Below are 22,307 nucleotides of genomic sequence, written 5' to 3'. Positions count from 1 at the left end.
TAATGTTCAAAGTGATGGTGTCAGTTCTGACCATTAAGTTCTCATTCCAGCCAGACAGAAGGCAGAGTAGGAAGGAGATGAGCTTGTTTTCTATCAATAAGAAAAACATCTCAGGCACTGCACATACCCTTTTCTCTTTCATTCCATTTGTCAGAACCTAAGTGCACTCCATCACTCCCAGATGGAATAAACAGGGGCAGAAAAACATAGATTTTTATTTCTGGATAGAATTTCCTCAGTTAAAAATCACAAACTACATTGCTATAGGAAAAGAGAAGGTAGAATATCAAGAAGTAGCACATAATGTCTTCCTCAGGAAGTTAAAATTCTATCTAGGTTAGGCTGTGAGTAATTGATGAGGAAATGAGCAGATGAGACTTCCAGGGAAGTTTCGGAATATGCATGGAGAATGTTAATCTGTCTGGATGGTTTTCTCACTACTGGTAATTCAGGAAATTTCAAGTATTCCTGTGCCAACTGTAAATGGAAACTGTTAATCCCAAAATAGCAATCTCACTTTCAAGGAACAGGAAAAGAAAGGGAAAACAGAGTCAAGGCAAAAATTATTCCTTCTTGAATTGAAATTTATATTCTTTTTTTTGTTTTTGCTTCTTAGCAAAGAACAAAATGATATTAATAAATATGTGAGGTACTTTTCCTAGACTTTTTCTTCAGGGCTAAGTTTAATGTTAACTAGTAGTCTTTGGAAAAAAGCATTTCTTTGACTCTCCAGATCCTAGTTTAGAGAACTACTTTTAACAAGTCCTAAACATTGAGAACAGAAACCAAGGACCAAGCTGGTAGTATTTCAGGTGATTCATTTTTTAAGGTAATAGCAGCCAAAAATGGGAGCAATTGGTGGCCACTGGGATCCAGTTTTGAGCAAATAAGTCACCATGTGTGAGAAAGAGCTGGGGTGGAAAATTCGAGGACAAGTACACAAATGCTGTTATCAGTTAAATTATAAGCCCACAATATATGTATGGTCCTGACCACAGAAAAATTCTATTTATCATAAGACAGGTAAAAATTCAACATAAAAAACAGCATTTTTTTATTACTTCTCAGTAGTTTTGGAATGATACAAAGAGTAGGGGAGAAATCTGGCACGTGGACCAAGTGAATAACATCAGCTCTGATGAGACAAACTGATATCAGGAGCCTAATATTTGCTGAAGGACATATAACTGTTGTGATATTTATTGGCAGAAAAATAAGCAAATCATAATCTAAATCTAGTCATAAAAAACTTCAGTCTTATTCAAATGTCAAGCCACATAGAACTCCCATATTCTTTCTTTAGAATTCTAGAGAGGTTGTGTCTCATAATTACTCTTCTTTTCTAGAAAAGTCTATGTTATTCTGGACCGTTAATGCCATCCTCTCTCGATGTGCATTTTCTTAATCTTGGTGTACAGAGAACTGATGGAGCATCCATACAGGAACTAAACACTACATTTCCCTTCACTGATAATCCAAGGCCCCCATTTCATCCCACATAGAAATCTTAGCTACCACTAACTTCCCAAGTGATCTAGCACAAAGGGAAAATTTTACGTAGTTGCAAGTCATTAATTTGTGATGGGAATTGCTAAAGGCCCATCAGAAATCTGAACAGAAAAAGAAAAGAAGAATTTGGGATATAGGAGAGAAGTAGTATAAAGACTTAACCTTTGACTATCACAGGAAATAAAATAAGTTGAAAAACACTTGTTAGGCAGGAACACCAAAGGTACAAAAGTATAATTTTTCAGTTGCAAAATCATGGCATTTCAAGAAGTAAGGAGGACATAGCCCATAATAGGACATTTACCTGAGAGCCTGCTATGTCTTCCTCTTCTGCTTCCTCCTCTAGGTTTCTTCCTCAAGGGAAATAATGTGCAGAAATCACAGTAGCATCTTCAGAATATGCCTTTAAAGGCTTCAGCACAGACCCTTACCTGCTACCACCATGGCCACAGGCAGAAGGGCCTGGAAATTCAGGAACGTCTACCCTTCCCTGTCTCAGGAGAGATTCAGGAAAGATGACTCCTACATGAAGAACAAACTTTGAGCTTCTCCTTCTCTGTCTTTGAGGACCCTCCCTTCCCACAGATATCCCAGATTTTGCTACACAATGACTAATGTGGGCTGCACCACTCTGCCTCTACCAAACCCATGCAGAACAGACCCTGTTATCTACCCTAGGACCAAAGGCTGAACCCGACCCTCATAAATATGCTCGGGAGCACAGATACTTAACCCTGGCCTCAGAAGCATCTAGAGCTCTTAATTAAAACAACATTCATGTTCCCACCAAGTCCAATAAACAAATCTGTGGGAGAGAACACAAAGAATGATAGTTCTTCAAAGTCCACATATGATCTTAATTGAAAGTGCGGGCTTAGAGCCACTTATCTAAACCCTGCTTTTCAAGCTTTAATGTGCACAAAAATCACTTGGAAGGATATTACCTAGACTTATTATGGTGATCATTTTTCAATATGTACATATATTGAATTATTATGTTGTACACATGAAACTCTGGTAGCTCAATTGGTAAAGAATCTGCCTGCAGTGCAGGAGATCTGGGTTCGAGCCCTGAGTTGGGAAGATTCCCTGGAGAAGGAAATGGCAACCCACTCCAGTATTCTTGCCTGGAAAATCCCATGGACAGAGGAGCCTGGTGAGCTATAGTCTATGGGGTCATGAGTCGGACATGACTTAGCGACTAAACTACCACCACCACACGTGAAACTGATATAATGGTGTGTGTCAATTATACCTCAGTTTTAAAAACCACTTGGAAATCAAACAAAAGTAAATAAAGGCACAAAGAGAAAAACTGGTCAGGATAATAGTCCTGGGCTAGGTCAGGATAATAGTCTGGGCTAGGAGTAGCCCAGAATATGACCTGGAACCTTTGAAAAATGTGACTCTTCTAGGAAGGAAAAACCAATCAAAATAATACTTAGATCATAGTCCATAATTTTTCTTGCTTAAGGTCTAGGTTACATTTGAAGGACAGAAGCTAATCCTTTAATATAATAGTCTGATAGTTCCTTTAAATGCCAACAGTGGCACTCAATTTACCGCTTTACCTTCTAATTCAGGACTCAGAGCTCTAACAGGATAACAGACCTAGGGAATGGCTTTCCTTTCTAGTGTTTAAAATTCTTTTAGTAGTTCAACACATTAATAAAGCCTAATACTGTCTTAATGGCCTAGATTTTCAACCCTGATATTCTAATGGAAAATTAAGAAGTCATACAGTATTTATGAATAAAAATATATAATGACAAAATACTATGTTCCTTTGAAACTTTCTTTTGACAGCTTTACTTAAATATAGTTGACATATGACATTAATGTCACTTGAAGGTATATAACAAGTTGATTTGATATATATTGCAAAATGGTTACTACTATACACTCATATATTATAAAATGATTATCACAATACACTTATACATTATTTCAGATGTTTCATTGTTAGGGTATAGAAACACAACTGATTTTGTATCCAACAACTTTACTGACTCAATTAGTTCTAACAGTTTTTTGGCAGAGTCTATAGGACTTTCTGTATATAAGATCATCCATGTACAAATCACAATTTTCCTTCTTCCTTTCTAATTTGGATGCCTTTTATTTCTTTCTCTTACCTGATTGCTCTGGCTAGGATTTCTAGAACTATGTCAAATAGGAGTAGTGAGAGCGGGTACCCTTATCTTGTTCCTGACCTTTCAACCTTACATCTTTGATTATCATGCTGACCATGGATTTGTCATGTATCACCTTCATTATGTTGAGGCTTGCTCCCTTAGGTTTTTACAATGTGAAAGGCTATATTTTATCAAATGCTTTTTCTGCCTCAATTGAGATGATCAGTGATTTTTATCTGTCATTCTATTAATATGGTATATCAAATTTATTGATTTGTGTATATTGAACTACTTCAATTCCAGGGATACATCTCGATTATGGTGTATGATCCTTTTAACATGTATTAATAGTTACATTCAGTCTGCTATCATTTTGCTGAGGACTTTTGTACCATATTCCTTACGGATTTTACTGCAGCGTCCTAATCTGGTTTTGATATTAGGGTAATACTGGCCTTGTAAAATGAGTTTGAGCTTCCCTGGTGGCTCAGTGGTAAAGAATCCACCTGCCAATGCAGAAGACTTCAGCTCGATTCCTGGGTCGAAATATCTACTGGAGAAGGAAATGACAACCAACTCCAGTATTCTTACTTGGGAGAACAAAAAACAGAGGCGCCTGGCAGGCTACAATCCATGGGGTTGCAGAGTCAGACATGACTTAGCAACTAAACAACAACAAAATGAATTTAGAAGTGTTCCTTTCTCTTCTATTTTCTAGATGATTTTGAGAAGGATTAACATTAATTCCTTAAATGTTTGGTAGAATTCATTGGAGAAACAATCTAGCCCTGGGTTTTTCTCTTTGGGGAGGTTTCTGATTATTGGTTGAAACTCCTAACTCGTTGTTGGTCCATTCAGATTTTCTGTTTCTTCATGATTAAGTCTTGGAAGGTTGTATGTTTCTAAAAATTTATCTATCTCTTCTAGATTAGTCAACTTTTTGGTGCATAATCGTTCATAACAGTCTCATGATCCTTTGTATTTCTGTAGTATCAGTTGCAAAGTTTTCTCTTTAATTTCTGGTTTTGACTCTTCTCTCTGTTTTTCTCAGTCTAGCTAAATTTTCTTGATCTTGTTTAAAGTTTCAAGAAACCTTGATCTTTGCTTCACATTATTTCTGCTCTGATTTTGTTGTTTTCTTGCTTCTGGTAACTTTGGGGCTTTCCCAATGGCTCAGTGGGTAAAGAATCCGACTGCAATGCAAGGTGAAGGAGAGGAAGGTTTGATCCCTGGGTCATGAAATCCCCTGGAGAAGGGCATGGCAACCCACTCCAGTATTCTTGCCTGGAGAATCCCATGGACAGAGGAACCTGGGGGGCTCTAGTCCACAGGGTCGCAAACAGTTGGATGCAACTGAAGTGACTAAACACACACACACACACACACACACTATTATTATATCATTGTCTATTTCTCCCTTCAGATCTATCAGTATTTACTTAATGTATTTAGATGCTCTGTTGTTGGGTACATATGTATTTAAAATTTTTATGTCTTCTTAATGAATTGACCCCTTTTATCATTACATATATTATTATGTTATGATCTTCTTTGTCTCTTATTATTCAATACTATTTTTAGCTTAAAATCTTTTTATCTAAGTATAGGCACTCCAGTTTGAGTATTATTATTTTTGTCACATTTGCCAATACAATTCAAGAAAAATGATATCTCATTTTACTTTGCTTTTTTTTTTTTACTATTAGTGAGTATATAAGAAAGATCTTTTAAATAATTAACTGCAGTCACTCATATGAAGAATTTTATTAGAATGCTAAAATATGACTTACATTCTTTGACAAGGTTATAATTTAATATGCATGCCAAAGTTATTTCAACAATCACTAGGAACTAATACTATTTAAATGCCAAGTTACCTGAAATTTCATAGGAGTATTCTATTTCACAAGATTTTTCTTAGGAATGAAAGCAGTTACACAATGAACAAAATGAAAACTGTTTTTTCTTTTTTCTCCTTCTCAGGAAAGACATATTTCTACCATCATATCAGCTTTAAAGTCAATAATATTGACTATGACAGCAAGTTTGCAAAACCATATTCAAAAGAATATACGGACCTAAATAATAAGATAATATCTTTGGTAAGTTGAAATTCTTTTCTTAGCATTGTTTTTTTTTTAAATGCTATTCTCCTTTAAATGCCTGAATCCTAGCAGTCACCTTCCAAGTTGAAAATGATTTATAATTTTATATTATTTCTTGCCACTACCTCATTTCTAGATGAAGATAGTCAGCCCTTTCAGAAAATCAGTTAGAAAACATGCATGGGAGGAAAAATGTAAGAGAGACATATTTTGAGAACACCTAATAAACACCTACCTTGTGATAGACACTCAAAGAAGGTTTTTAATGTATTAAAAATTAAATGAATGAAACTTATTCTATATCCAAGATACCTGATGAAGGCCATGTTGTTTCTGCTTCTAATTTAAACAGTTATTCAAGGAAGAGAAATGGTCAGTGCAGAAAAGAACATACAACCCCAAATAAAGATCTTCTTGTTAAACCTCAGTGTATGTAAACATTAATGTCTATTTAAGAGTATATTTTGTTTTGTGTGCTGTGCTGTGCTTAGTCTCTCAGTCGTGTCCGACTCTTGCGACCCCATAGACTGTAGCCTGCCAGGCTCCTCTGTCCTGTGATTCTCAAGGCAAGAATACTGGAGTGGGTTGCCATTTCCTTCTCCAATATTTTGTTATAAGTTAAACCCAATGAAGAATCTTGACTGCCCCTTTAATATTAGCTTCCTTTATCATAGATGGCACTTTAACTCAAATAATTTTATAAACCAAACCAAATTCTGCGAGAGTAGTGGTGGCATCATTCATCTCCCATTTTCCTGAGCAGATTCTTGACAACACATTTTCAGACCTAACTCTCTCTGACAAAAGCTTGTAGCTTTTCTAAGGAATTTCAGTACCTCCCAGTTTCTAATAAATCCAAAGACTTTAAGAGTCTTGGTATACTTTTACCATTATACTAAGAGTATATTAAAAAATGAAAGAAAATTCCTGCTTTTAGTTTAGCTTTATGATAAAGAAGGAAATGACATGGAAGTAATCAATATAACTCACTGATTAATAAATAGGCTTTGGACTCCGAGTCCTTGTTCAATTCTAAGTTTAACCATTTACTAGCTGTATGACTTAAGACAAGTTATTTCATCTCCCTACACCTCAGTTTCTTCAACTAACAATGAGGTGGCAAACACAGATGCAATACCATGGGAATGTTCTTGGCATGATATAAGGTTAAATATGTCATAATCTTAGCAGAAGTTCTATTAATCTGTAAGCCCTTAGAATTAGAATAAGGGCTAAAGTGAGTACCATTAATAGATAATAAGTTATAAGTATATAACAAAGCTAATATATAACTTTAAAATAACTCCAAATAGGCCTATACTAAGAAATTCACCTTTTATGCTATAAATTCAAATCAAGATATTCAAATAAACTAACCTATGTTTACTTCACAAACGAATATTCCAAAACTATCAGTCTGATCTATTATTATATCATCTTGGTTAATCAAACGTTAAGATGTCCTGACATCTTGTTTCAGGCTTCTTTTGCAGCCCTCATTCCCAGTTTCTAACTACCTGTATTAAGACAATCACCAAATATTTCTCATACTTTTTTCATTTACATGGGTCAGGATGCCTGCTTTTACATGCCTTTCTCTCTATTTTCATTTAGTCCAATGTTCTTTGTATAAGTATTACCATATACACAACATCCACAAGTACAACGCTAGTGATAACCAAATGGAGATAGAATGTACCAAATGGAATTCTGAACATTCGTCAAACTTAGCTATTAGTCACAATTACAATGTACACAGCCTGTTTTTATTCTGATTTCCATTAAATAATTCTTATGATGACTCACTCTAAGAGAAGAAAAGGAATAAAGAGAGATGTTGCTTTACTATGAATAACAGTCTTTAATTTTTTACTACTGGGAATAATGTTCCTTCATACAGAACATTTTCATGTTTTAGATATATGGTTTTCCAGTGGGAAACATAAGAAATATCTGTAATTTCTTATTTTTTGTAGCTCCCCAGCAGATATGATGCCCAACTATAGTGAAAATAAATTCTAAAATTTAGGAGTGAAGCAGTACCTTAACAACAAAAATTAGCTTTACTAATTGTCAGTACTGGTCTAAGCACTTTACGTATTAACTTATTTGATTCTCCTGGCATTCTCATTTTCTGTATGAAGAAACTGAGGCACAAAGAGGTTAATTTACCTAAAGTTATACTGCAATACCTGCATCTTCTTTATGATGTATTGCCCTATAATTAATGAGCATGTGAACATTATAAAATTTCAAGCACACTTCAGATTACATCACCTTTCATATGACCAGTCATATATTCCAAAATGTTTAAGCAACTCCCATGTAGTTTTCACATATCAATGCAGTGGATTATAGATGACCAAAATGATACCTGGTATGTATAAGGTATCTAAGAGGATCCATAAGAAACAGATCAGCCAAACCTATACATCAAACCACTTACCAGAGTATCCAAGAACAGAAAGCATCTTTGATCATTATATAACAATAGCATTTGTCAAATAACAAATATTTGGCTGAGCTAACCTAAACCTGGAATGAGCATATACACCTTTATGCTTATGACTCTTCTTGCAATCTACCAAATGATAGATTATCTATGGAATTCATCAGACTTAGAAGTATGTGATTTTTAAAAGGTAACAAAGTGAAGGATAATATTCAAGATTCCTGTTCCGTCTAATACAGATTAGAAATGTCTCAGGTTGAGTAAAAATTAGGTTAGTGTTCATTCAGTTTCATGCCCCTCAAAACTTATTAGAAAACTAAGGTCATGGCATCTGTCCCACCACTTCATGGCAGATAGATGGGGAAACAGTGGCTGACTTTATTTTTGGAGGCTCCAAAATCACTGTAGATGGTGACTGCAGTATAAGCTATTGAGAAAAGTGCTAATCTGATACATTAAATGAAAATCATTGTGCATTAAGTTGCTAACATGAAGGAACTGAGAAGATCCAAGGTTTATCAAAAATGCAACCAGTATTTCAGAGACATTATTCGTATTTCAAATGGTATGAAGAAAACTTACAAAACTTACTGATGGACTAGCTTTCTTTTGTATGATTGGAACATAAGGAAAGAAGAAATAAATACTAGATGCTCAGGGCAGGGTGTCTGCAGACATGGTTGCAGGGACAGGGGGTGATAATGCCCACTAACATAAGTTAGTGAGAAACTAAGTGAGTTTCTGAAACTTGGCATTTGGTTTCAGGTCAAATACCTAACAACCCTTTTCCTACAGGGTGTGCCAAGAGTCTGAGCCTCTTAAAAATAGGATTTGTATGACTGTTACTGGGGAAGCTCTCATAAATCCACCTTACAGCTTCTTGGAACACCCCAAGCCTAAAGTTACTATTCACTCGAAGGATGGTTCTACATCATCCATCTATACACACCTTATTAAACAAATATTATACGCTAAGGCTGGGTGTCTGAGTTCATTCTGAAGCAATTTTTTAAAGGATCCTTTCAGTTCAGTTCAGTTCAGTTCAGTCGCTCGGTTGTGTCCGACTCTTTGCGACCCCATGAATTGCAGCACACCAGGCCTCCCTGTTCATCACCAACTCCCAGAGTTCACTCAAACTCACGTCCATCGAGTCAGTGATGCCATCCAGACATCTCATCCTCTGTCGTCCCCTCTCCTCCTGCCCCCAATCCCTCCCAGCATCAGAGTCTTTTCCAATGAGTCAACTCTTCGCATGAGGTGGCCAAAGTACTGGAGTTTCAGCTTTAGCATCAGTCCTTCCAAAGAACACCCAGGACTGATCTCCTTTAGGATGGACTGGTTGGATCTTCTTGCAGTCCAAGGGACTCTCAAGAGTCTTCTCCAACACCACAGTTCAAAAACATCAATTTTTCGGCGCTCAGCTTTCTTCACAGTCCAACTTTCACATCCATACATGACTACTGGAAACATTAGTAGGCATCATTTCTGATCTTGAGTCTAGTCTCTTTCCATGGTTTTAATTCATGGTATTCCTATTCTCAGACTCACCTAGCCACCATATCTTAAGGTCAATTTTGACCCCTCCTTCTCCATTATCTAACCATTCACCAAATTTTATTACTTATTCCTTCAAAGTGTTTCTAGCCTAACTTCCAAAGCAAAATTGCTGAATAATAGTGAGAATTTATCCCTTTCTCTCCTCAAATTTCACTAAAATGACAGAAAACAAATAAAAACAATGTGTCTTATAATGACAGACATGTTGCCACCAAAAGAGTGAGGAGTTTTTGGAAGATAAAAACTAGAGATTTGCAAAGAGCAAAATCTCAGCATCACAGTTGCTGACAAATAACTCTCTGGAGATAAAAATACTGGCCTCCAAGAAAGTGAGTTTTCCAACAAAAACTTGGAATAACCTTGAGATCAGAGAAATCAAAGGTTATGAAAGAAAGTCACAGTGAATAACTAATTAATTAATCAATTTAAGGTATTATGTATTTCTACAGGAAATAATATATTGTAAATTAATTAAAGGACTGAACCAAATATTCTACTAGAAGTCTATTCCAATGCAAATAGAAAAAGGAAAGGAAGTAATATATGTACATCAAAAAGAATGAAGGAAACAGTCATTATTTACTGATAATGTTGTTTTTAAAACACTAAGTCGTGTCCAACTCTTCTGAGACGCCATGGAATATAGCCCACCAGCCTCCTCTATCCATGAATTTTCCTAGGCAAGAATACTGGAGTGGGTTGCCATTTCTTTCTCCAGGGGATCTTCCTGACCTAAGGATTGAATCCGTGTTTCCTGCCTTAGCAAGCAGATCCTTTACCATTAAGCCACCAGGGAAGCCTACTGACAGTATCCTGTATACTTAAAATACTCAAAAGACTTAGTTGAAAAATTATTAGAATCAACTGTAGAGTTTTGTAAGGTGGCCAATTACCAGACCAACATATAAAAAGTAATATTTTTCTTAATTACCAAAAGTAACAAAATATAAACATTATTTTTAAACTCCACTTAATAGCAACAAAATCTATATGATATACATGAATGAAACTAACACAAATTATAAACAATCTATATGAATAAAAATATGAAATGTTGCTAAACAATATAAAAGAATAAATAAGGGGAAAAAACATGTAACTTTATTTTAATTATGTTCAGTACAATCCTTTAGTTTATGATAAAGATATTATTTCAAATTCAGTATTGTTAGGACAATCAGCTAGCCATCTGGAAAATATAGGAAGTAATATTGCTTGCATTTCTGGCATAATCACTCTATTACATAAGTAGTTAGCTTGGGCAAGATTCTGTTTACTTATTTGAAGAACAGGACTAATTAAGATTAAGGTGGTTTATAGATTTAAATTCTATGAATCTGTGGATTTATTGCTATCAATTCTAGGATGCTATTATCTAACCACTCCAACTCAAAATGTTGTCTCCCATCTCTGAATATCTACAGAAATCACAATCTGTGGTACAAATTTTGTCACTGTCTTTACTTTGCAGCTACAGGTATGCACCCTGTACAATTGCCCCAAGTTTTCCCTCATATTCAAATAATATTTGGGGAAATAGGAGAATAAAAAGTCAGAGGGAAGGGGGTTAGGGAGGAGCGAGAGAAGAAAAGTGATGAAATAGCTCAGGTAGATCAGCAGAAATATTTCTGCAGCCTAGGAGAGCTAACAACAGGTGCATTATTCTGAGCGTATAAGTAGTTGCATTATTCCCTCTTTTCATAGGATTTTCTTTTGTGGCTCATTTGGTAAAGAATCCGCTGGCAGTGCAGGAGACCTAGGTTCCATCCTTGGGTTGGGAAGATCCCCTGGAGAAAGGAAAGGCTACCCACTCCAGTATTCTGGCCTGGAGAATTCCATGGACTGTATAGTCCATGGGGTAGCAAAGAGTCAGACACAACTGAGCGACTTTCACTTTCTTTTCTACAGGAAACAAGATACTGCTCTTCCAGAGTGCAGTACAGTATTTCATGGTCTGTTCTTCAGTGATATCAGTAGCTAGCTCACACACTCTCATCTAAAAAGGTTGCTCTTGACTCTGTTCTCCTCCAGCAACAGTTTCCTGCTCCCCTTCTCAGTAAAATTTTGTTGAAAAAATTAGATTTCTGTGCTGGGTCCACCTCCTTGTCACCTGTTCTCAATTTAACCCTGTCCAATTAGAATTTCTTTCTCTCTACCCCATTCAATTATTCTTATAGAGGTCACCAAAGACCTCACTGTTGCCAAATCTGATGATCACTTCTTACTTGAGCTTAACCCCATTATTATCTTCTTCCTTCTTCCTTTTCTCTTTTTTGGTGTCTAAGACACTTCCGTCTTCATTTTTCCTTCTTCTTCACTACTGCCTTTCCCAGCTGCCTTGGGTGGTTCCTTATCATCTGTAGGGCTTCCCAGGTGGCGCTAGTTGTAAAGAACCCACCTGCCAATGTAGGAGATCTAAGAGATGTGGGTTCAATCCCTGGGTTGGGAAGATCCCCTGGAGGAGGGCATGGCAACCCATTACAGTATTCTTGCCTGGAGAATCTCATAGACAGAGGCGCCTGGTGGGCTACAGTCCATAGGGTGGCAAAGAACTGGACATAACTGAAGGGACTCTCCATGCATGCACACTATCATCTGTAGATCTCTAAATATAGGTGATCCCCTCTGCATTTTCCAGACAATCCTCACCTCCTCCCTTCTCTTTCTTACCTCTTCCTTTCATCTTCTCCTTTCTTCTCTATCTGTACTCCCTCTAACTTCCTCATCCAAATTTTAAAAGCCAACAACATTGATGACTCCAAAAAGGGAACTCTAGATCTTTACCCCAAGACCTGTTTCTCCTCCTGCCTTACACTTCTCAGTAAATAACACCAAAATTAACCCACCTGCTCAACCTAAACACTTAACAAAGAAACACTTTTTTCAATCAACAAATTAGTACATTCTATTGACTCCATCACCAAAATATAACTTTATCTATTTTTCTCCTTAATCGCAGCCCCTATTATTTTTCTTGCCTAAACCCCTACACTTGCCTCCTAACTGGCTTCTTTGCTTTCACCTAATCTCCCTACAATCTATTGTTCACACAGGAGCTAAAGGGATCCTTTAAAAATGAAAATCAAATCACATCACTTACCAGCTTTAAAACCCTCCAAAGATGTCCAATTTCATTCATATTTATATAAAGATGTAAACATAAAAAATAAACTTAAAATTAAAACTTATGTAAGTGGAAGGATAGGGTAAAACACATAAATGGATTTTTTTTTTAAAGTTCAATCCTCCTTTTGCTTTTTTCCCGATTTTTTCCCACTCCTTCCTCTCCCTCTACATACATCCCCAAACTCTACCTTCAAGTAATTCATATCAACAAAATGGTATATAGCCTTTCTTATTCTCCTCCTTGATTAATTAGCCTACATAGAAAAGAAAATCCATAGGAGTGTTTATCAGTATTTTACTGAAGAGGGTTTATATTATACACAATCTTCTGAAATTTGTTTGCTTTTCTCAGCAATATCTCACAGATACTCTCCAAGGCAATGTAAAGATTTAACCTATTCTTTTCTATGACTGCATAATATTCCTCAGTATGGATGTAGCACAATATATTCAATTTCTTCTGTGTTTTTAGTTATTTACTCTGTTTCCAGGTTTGACTACTATAACCAACATTGCAAAAATGTCCTTGTATATACATCCTTATATTTATATACATTTGATAGGTTTCTAGATTGAGATTTCTTAATCAGATGAGAATTTCTAATTTTAAGAAACATTGCCAGATTGTTTTCCAAAGGGTTGAAATAATTCACACTTCCACTAGTTGTGTATTTGAGTACTCTTCCCCTACCACCCCCTGCCCCCCAGCAACAGGTACACAGTTTTAACTTTGTGCTAATTTGATAAGTATATGCTATTGTTAACTTAATTTGCATTTTCTCTAACTAGTAATGAGGTTGAGAATTTTTTTCTCTACATAGTGACCATTTGGGCTTGCTCGTGTGTGAATTTCCTGTTACTTTCTTTGCCCAGTTTTTCTATCATGTCGTTTGCTTATCCTTGTTAATGTGTAAATATCTCTGTAAATTATAGATGTTAAAACTTTCTTTACTATTCACATGCAAATATCTTCCCAAATGTACTTTTTACCATCTGACTATTTATGTGGTCTTAGGTTGACTTTATTTTAATTTTTTGAATTTTTGGTCTTGATTCAAATGAACTTCACAGCCCATGAAAATAAGTGTATCCAATTTCCTTGGGAGTTTTTCCCCCTACTTTTAAGTCTTTATCCACACAGAAATAATTTAGTACAAGGTGATTCTCAGTCACTTCAGTCGTGTCCGACTCTTTGTGACCCCATGGACTGTAGCCCACCAGGCTCCTCTGTCCATGGTATTCTCCAGACATAATACTGGAGTGGGTTGCCATTTCCTCTTCCAGAATTAGTACAAGGTAGGAGCCCAAAAGTATTTTTTTTCCAAGTATAGAGAGCCAGTTGAGTTTGCAGTACTTATTCAATAATTCAACCTATCCCTGTGATTTAAAATGCTACCATTTCATAAGGAGAAGCACAACATTCTTCCTTCACTAAAACAACTAATGTTTCCACTGCTTCATTAAAAAAAAAAAAAAAAATTCTACAGAACAAAGTGTAAGAAAGAGGCAGGAGAGATTTATTTGCCAGGCTCTATACCTAATCCTGGGTTTCTCCAATGGCTCAGTGGTAAAGAACCCACTGCAATGCAGAAGATAAAGGAGACAGGTTCTATCCCTGGGTCGAAAGATTCCCTGGAGGAGGGCATGGCGACACACTGCAGTATTCTTGCCTGGAGAATCCCATGGACAGAGGAGACTGGCAGGATATAGTTCATAGGGTCACAAAGAGTTGGACATGACTGAAGGGACTGAGCAGGCACACATACCTAATCCTACTTCTCTATAGGATTCTCCAGAACCCAACAAGATGGTCTTCTAGCACTTTTGTTTCAACTGGGATCTGTGTGCTGAACCAAATCAAATTTCCTTCTACTTCACATTTTGTATGTATCTCTGTGTGTTTATTTCTTTATTGCTCCAGATCTTTGCCTTTTGACCCTTTGGTATTTGCTCTTAACTCTGTCATCCCATATCTGATGTTTGATACGTGTTTTCAAGTTTTAAACTCTGGCTTTCCAGTTCTCAACCCTTAGTTTTATTTAACAAGCCCTTATACAGCTTTTTTTTGTTTTTTTGAACAGTGTCTGTCACTGTTCTAAGCATAATCATCATAACAACTCATAAGGCACATATAATTACTAGGCCTGTTCACAAAATGCTTGAAGTATGAAATATTGCCAACACCTGCAGTGAATCTCATCCAAGTCTTAGGGCATCCAGTGTAATTACTGGGAGACAGTCACCAACCACATAAGCATGGAGTGGCCACATGACTGACCTTAACTGTTTAATCTGTAGCCCCTCCAGAGGTGAAACTGATATACCCTGACCAAAGCCCCAGACAAACAAAAGCAAGCATCCCTCACAGATCACTGTGTTAACTTGAAGTCTGCTGTTGCTGCTGCTAAGTCGCTCCAGTCGTGTCCGACTCTGTGCGACCCCATAGACGGCAGCCCACCAGCCTCCACCATCCCTGGGATTCTCCAGGCAAGAACGCTGGAGTGGGTTGCCATTTCCTTCTCCAATGCATTAAAGTGAAAAGTGAAAATGAAGTCGCTCAGTCGTGTCCGACCCTTAGCGACCCCATGGACTGCAGCCTACCAGGCTCCTCGGTCCATGGGAGTTTCCAGGCAAGAGTACTGGAGTGGGTTGCCATTGCCTTCTCCCAAAGCCTCAGGTTTACAAGACACTTCTCAGGCAGGATAATCCAAGGTCAAAGGTTACCTCTCAGAAGCCGCTCAAGGATCTCTCTTTTCCTTTGGAATGAATGTACAAAGTTCCTACGCCTACTGAGTTAACTCTTTACTGCACAGATAGCTTCTAGAACTTATGCATCTCACAGGAAAATTAACACTGTTATATGAGGAAGAGGGTCAGGGCCCTAAAATGATGATGAATGCATCATGAACATCAACACTGGAAGTATGTGGCAGAGGAGGATAAATTAGTCTTGGTATTATGGAATCAGAATCCAGTGTGTAGAAAATTTTTCCAGTCATTGGACATGCAAAATATTTTAAAGGTTTCAGTTCTTTCTTTTTTTTAGATGTAACTGACATTTAACACTTTCAACATTTTGTTGGTTCCAGGTGCCTGACATGATTCCATGTATATACATATTGTGAAATGATCACCACAATAGGTCTGTTTAAGATCCATCAGTGTTTACACATATTTCATTTACACATATTTCAATAAATGGTCAAATGGAAGTTCCTTTGTACTGGGAACATATTTTATAAGGCAGTATATAAAATCATAAATATACATCACATTTTTTCTCTTATAACGGAAATCATACAAAATAAACAATATAAGAATCTCTGTGTTTAGAACTCAAACCTGTGGTCCTTAAACAGTGAGTACATAGGTGCAAACATGAAATAAACCTAGATCTTCCCTAATTTAAACTACATTTTTCAAAGTAAAATTTTAATGTTAATTTGAAAAATAAATAAAATAAAATGCCATCCTTGTTGTATCCTAAGTCCCTATATAACCTGGGATCTATTTTAGGATTCTATATTGAGTTCCACATTAATTGTATACCATCTCTTTCTCATAGCTTCTTTTCAACAGTCTTTTATCCCTTCATTTACAAGTATGATTCTTTTTAAATAATAGATAACTAGGTTTTAATTTTGAATGCAATTTGATAGATTCTTTAATAACAAAGCTTTATCTATTCTCATTAATTGTAGCAGGTAGTATACCTGATTTCATTCTTCAGTTGGCTTTAAGTAAATAATGTATTTTTTTAGTTTCTTTTCCTTATTCTTGCTGATTTTCATTGTTTTTCATTCTGTGTTTTTCTTCTTGAAAATTTCAGTGTACTTAGTTAATACTTATCTTTCCTGAAACTCAGTTAGATGAATATTTGTCTATTATTAAAAAAATTATTATCCCTATCGATATTATTCTCCTTACCTAAACCCTAATCCAAGAATAGGAGGCCTTCTACATACTTTCACGTTTCTTCTGTCTTCACATTCCTATTCCCCACTGATAGGGCTTTGAAGTATTGTTTCCTCTCCTCTCCTACCCTCCTTTCCTATTCCTAATAAGTAGGTTTGCCAAGATAGCCCTGCAACTGCTGAAGTATTGTTAGCCTGTTTCTTAAAGTACACTGTCTCTGCTGCAAGCATTTCAATTTTACATTCATTGTATTTCACACACACTCCTCAGGTTTCGTTGCTCAATTTGTTCCCTCTCCTCTTCATCTCCCCCTCTATAAAGACTTCAATTCTTGTTTAGATTTTGCTTTCCTAGAAACCTTAGTCATATATTTTTCTCTACTGAGATATGTGAATGCTATGCTACTGAATTTTCAAGTATCCATAGCTATCTTTCTTTTACTCTAAAGTGCGATTATGTCCTGATTGGGAATAGGATTGTTGAACTGTCAGTTTTTTCTCTCAGATATGAGGCTATTATTCCACCAGCTTCCATCTTCAAATGTTACAGATGAAATTGATTCTATTTCTTCTATTAATATATTTTAACTGTCACAATGACAAGGAAGAAAAGAGGAATGAGTTGTTTTCTTTCCTTTTCCTGATATCAAAGAAAATAAAGAGAACAGTGAGCAGGCCTGAACATTCCTAGTTTTTTTATTTATTTATTTTTTTACTTTAACTTCTCCTAACTTTGCATGTCTGTAACTAAGTTTGCTTTTCTGCCTCCTAACTTTGCAGGAGCTATACTTCACACCTATTTTCCTTTGACTCTGCTAAATACAGCCTGTATCTGCTGTTTACTCTTACAACACCCATCCTCTTGCAGGTACATATCAGAAAGTAGGCCACAGAGCCACTGAACTGCCAGACTCAATTACTGGGTTACTGACACCAGCCTATGACTGTTTTTGACAAGATCCTAACACCTTTGTTCCTCATCACTGACTCCTGACTGTGAGCCTCAACTGATACAAGCCCCTAGACTCCTCATGGAGGGGGCACAGTTGTTGAGGCATGAGCTTACTGTATTCCCCTCTCGGCCAGCTGAGAATTAAAGCCACTTTTCTATTTCCTACAAACCCTGTCTCCATATTTTTTTATTTAGCTTCAGTGGGCAGAGAAGCCAAGATTTTGCCCAACAATATAACTTCAATATGGAAGTTGGTAGAAGTGTTTCTTAGTATCTAAAATTTGAAAATAGTCCTCTGATATATCAAATCTGCCTGAAACACAGTCTATCTCTTTGAATATGCAGATTTTGATCTTTCTTTAATTCAGAACCTCTTTGTCCTACTACTTACATTACTATAATTTTTTCTGTCTTCAAGATTCTGTCATTCATAACCACTTTTGGAATCATGATCGAAGTGTTTTGTTTTGTTTTTCTTTGTTTTCTTCTTTTTAAATTTTACTATTTAGAGTATATATTGTTTCTGGCCTTTTAGGCCACGAATTTGTATCTCAAGAATGACGCTCATCTTTTTAAATTGACTCACTAAATATTTTAACTTGAAAAGTATGCTTCTTAATACTGTATCATCTTTTTTTAACCTATCTGAATGTTGGCATGAGTGCTTTTTTTATCATTGTTGTTTAGGTTGCTGTTTCCTCCAGAAGTTCTGTTTTGATGAGACCTAATCTGTTATTTCCTTTCTTTGGCTGTTGGGTTTCCTTATTTGTGTTATCATTTTTCCTTGTTGGTGTATTCAGGTCACTGCCTTGTTATTGGAGACAATCCTACAAGATAGAAGATGAAATGTTCTTAAATCCTGTAGGCTGAAGTTGGGGCAGCAGACCTCCTGCCTCACCAAGGACCCAGGAGGAAGTCTTCCAGCTTCCCACTTTCTACCCAGTACTCTCCCAGCATCAGAAGCAAAAAAGCTTCAGCCCCCTTTGCAGTTCCTTCAGGACTTCTGTTGGTCCATGGGAACACAGTCTCATGGTCCAGTGTCAAACTTATCCCTGGATATTCACAAACCTCTGTCAGCCAAGATCTTCCCAGGGCCTGTTATGATTCTGTCCTTGCATAGGACTCTCAGATTATTCTCTAGGTTCTTCCCTGACCCATGGAAAACAGTTTCTCATCACCTTCCTGTTTGTAGGACTTCTATAAAACCCAATCCCACCTGCCCCCCAGGAGTGGCAGATTGGAATAGAGAATTGAAGAAAAATATAGGATATTTTAGTTACCATGTTGTCAGGATTCCTCCATTCATTATACTCAGGAATAACATCCAAATTTATTACTAAATCCAAATTTATTACCAAATCCAAATTTATCCAAATAGGCTCTCTGTAATGGCATTGCTATTTACCAGGGCAACCTCAACTTACATACTCTCCCTTACTCACTGTACTTGAGTCACAACTTTACTGCTCTCTCTCAAATACGAATCTCATTTTTATCTGGGATTATATCACCTGCTGTTCACTCCATTTAGAATATCCTTCTCCCCTTGATTATCAACTTTGCATCTTTCAAGTCTCAATCAAATGTCTTAAAAAGGATCTTATTTTATCATTCAAACAGTATCCCCTAAATCACTACATTATGTTATTTTGCATTTTCAATATCACCTAACACTATCTCGTTATCATATTTATATATTTATTTCTTTGTATGCTTATTATCAATAACCTCAGATATGCAGATGACACCACCCTTATGGCAGAAAGTGAAGAGGAACTAAAAAGCCTCTTGATGAAAGAGAAAGTGGAGAGTGAAAAAGTTGGCTTAAAGCTCAACATTCAGAAAACGAAGATCATGGCATCCAGTCCCATCACTTCATGGGAAATAGATGGGGAAACAGTGGAAACACTGTCAGACTTTATTTTGGGGGGCTCCAAAATCACTACAGATGGTGACTGAAGCCATGAAATTAAAAGACGCTTACTCCTTGGAAGGAAAGTTATGATCAACCTAGATCAAAAGCAGAGACATTACTTTGCCAACAAAGGTTCATCTAGTCAAGGCTATAGTTTTTCCTGTGGTCATGTATGGATGTGAGAGTTGGACTGTGAAGAAGGCTGAGGGCCGAAGAATTGATGCTTTTGAACTGTGGTGTTGGAGAAGACTCTTGAGAGTCCCTTGGACTGCAAGGAGATCCAACCAGTCCATTCTGAAGGAGATCAGCCCTGGGATTTCTTTGGAAGGAATGATGCTAAAGCTGAAACTCCAGTACTTTGGCCACCTCATGCGAAGAGTTGACTCATTGGAAAAGACTCTGATGCTGGGAGGGATTGGGGGCAAGAGGAGAAGGGGATGACAGAGGATGAGATGTCTGGATGGCATCACTGACTCGATGGACGTGAGTCTGAGTGAACTCCGGGAGTTGGTGATGGACAGGGAGACCTGGCGTGCTGCGATTCATGGGGTTGCAAGGAGTCAGACACGACTGAGCAACTGATCTGATCTGATCTGATGCTTATTATCTCTCTCCTTCGTTGAATCTCCTAGAAAGTATGGATCTATCTAGTTAATTTGTATTTTTATTTCAGTAGATATTATTGAATAAATGAATACTTCCAACTGCTTTGGAGCCAGAGAAAAAAGATATATTAAATCTCTGCAATTCCAATAATAAGTGACTGTTTTTGAAGCATTATCTTTGCCAAAATAAAAACTATGGACAGTGCATATTTTGTCCTGTACTCTGTGAAGATCCTGTTGCAATAAATTATCCATTAGGTTAAATCTAGAACAGCTGAGAAAATGACTCTTACATAAACTTTCTCTCAGCGATTTCCATGTATACTGCTTTGAACCTACCAGTAGCACATAACTGAAAGATCAGGGAAAATGGTTTGCAGTCCAGATATGAAGAAAGAGCTTCCATAGTACAAAAATAAATTAGAAACATTTCCTCCTTCTGGGGACACTTCTGTTTAGTGGCATTGATGTTCACAAGAAGTCTGAACATGGAAGATAAACTCTATCAGGTGAACCTTTGAATTTACTTCTCCAAAATAAGAGAAAAATATTCTTTCCTTTCATACTGTTGGGAAGGAAGCAAATATTTTTGCCTCACTTTGTCACACAATTTATTGATTCAAGAATATTTGTGAATTAGTTGAGCCAGTATAAAGGTAATTTAAAAAAAAATACATATTTAACACACATTCCATCTCTTTTTTAAATGAGATCCAGAGAAATTTGAACAGTATGTATTTGATGATATTAAGTAATTATTTAATTCCTAGGATGTGAGTAGTAGTAAAATTAAACTGATTTGGTCATTTATTGATATTTGGTGAAGCTGACTGATGGGTACGTCAGGTTCATTTTTCTTTCTATACTTTCACATATATTTGAAGTTCTCCACAATGAAAATTAAAAAATAAGTCATTGTTCATATTACTTTTAACAGATAAATGAAACATTTCATGGATCCAGACTGAGAAGACAGTATGTCACATCCCAGGTTGTCCAAGTAAGGTATGTAAAACAGCCTGACATGCACAAAAAATAAAATTTTCCTTTGCTTTCATATCTTATATTTAACAGAATGTCTTTGTATAGTATATAATCAAAAGGTTAAATCTAGGGCTTCAAAACCACTAGCAGTTTCAAATGTAAAAAATATATTCAAGGTCTGCTGGGAAATTATTAAACCAGAACCAAGAGTTCTAGCTCATGGAGAGTATCGGGTAAGGGTTAAATGGATTTGTTTTTCATTGGAAGGCACAAAGCCAAAGAGCAAATTTAAACGAGATGATGATTTCAATATAAGAAAGAACGGATAAGATAAGAGAACCAGGTACAGAATGTCTGACACAGCAGTAGCTAATATCTCAAAAATATATATCATCTTACCTGATATGATCTGGCTTCTCTCTGACTTCATCTCATACCCTCATCCTCATATAACACTTGACATCCACACAGATCTGTTATTCCTCCAATAAACATGCCAACATTGTTCCCATCACAGGGCTGTCAAAGCACAAATTACACTGGACAAAACTGAACAGACAAGGGAGACAATGTTCAAGTCTTTTGCAACAGAGAAGAGAAGCCAGAACTGTTTTATCTTCCCTGAAACAAAGCACCATAGGGTTTTTTTAAGGCTGGGGTGAGAAAGAGACCTTAGGCCATCTGTATTTGTGATTGGCTTTGCCCAAAGAAAAGTAAACTTTTCACACATTCACAGTAAGAGAACTTGACCCAGTCTTGCAATTGTGCCTCCACCAATAAAGAAGAAAAAAAACTATAAATGATTCTGTCATCTTTACCTGTTACATTTCATTTCATTATTTGCTATTGGCTCTTCCTACAAGGTCCATAGTGCATTTATGAAACATAGATACCTTTATGTTAGTAAATAATTGTCCCATAACATTCTGAGATTTTTTCAAAACACCTCCATATACATTATCTTATGTGGTGTTTACAATAACCCAGTAAATGGCATTATCATCCCCATTATAGAGATGGAGAAGGACTGGAAAAGGCTACAGTCCATGGGGT

The 22,307-nt window shown here is 36.5% G+C and overlaps 1 protein-coding gene across 1 annotated transcript in view; it reads left to right on the top strand.

Annotated features, from left to right (window-relative positions):
* LOC133249607 (transmembrane protease serine 11C-like) overlaps positions 1-22,307 on the top strand; it is a 67,855-nt gene that overhangs the window by 13,523 nt on the left and 32,025 nt on the right. Inside the window, exons 3-4 of the mRNA XM_061420327.1 lie at positions 5,628-5,746; positions 21,208-21,275. Coding sequence (XP_061276311.1) covers positions 5,628-5,746; positions 21,208-21,275 — 187 coding nt within the window. The remainder of the gene's footprint in view (positions 1-5,627; positions 5,747-21,207; positions 21,276-22,307) is intronic.

The sequence above is a fragment of the Bos javanicus genome, chromosome 6, assembly GCF_032452875.1.
Source record: "Bos javanicus breed banteng chromosome 6, ARS-OSU_banteng_1.0, whole genome shotgun sequence".
NCBI lineage: Eukaryota > Metazoa > Chordata > Mammalia > Artiodactyla > Bovidae > Bos > Bos javanicus.
Note: the sequence above shows the minus strand (reverse complement) of the source record. Positions and strands in the feature narration are given on the sequence as shown.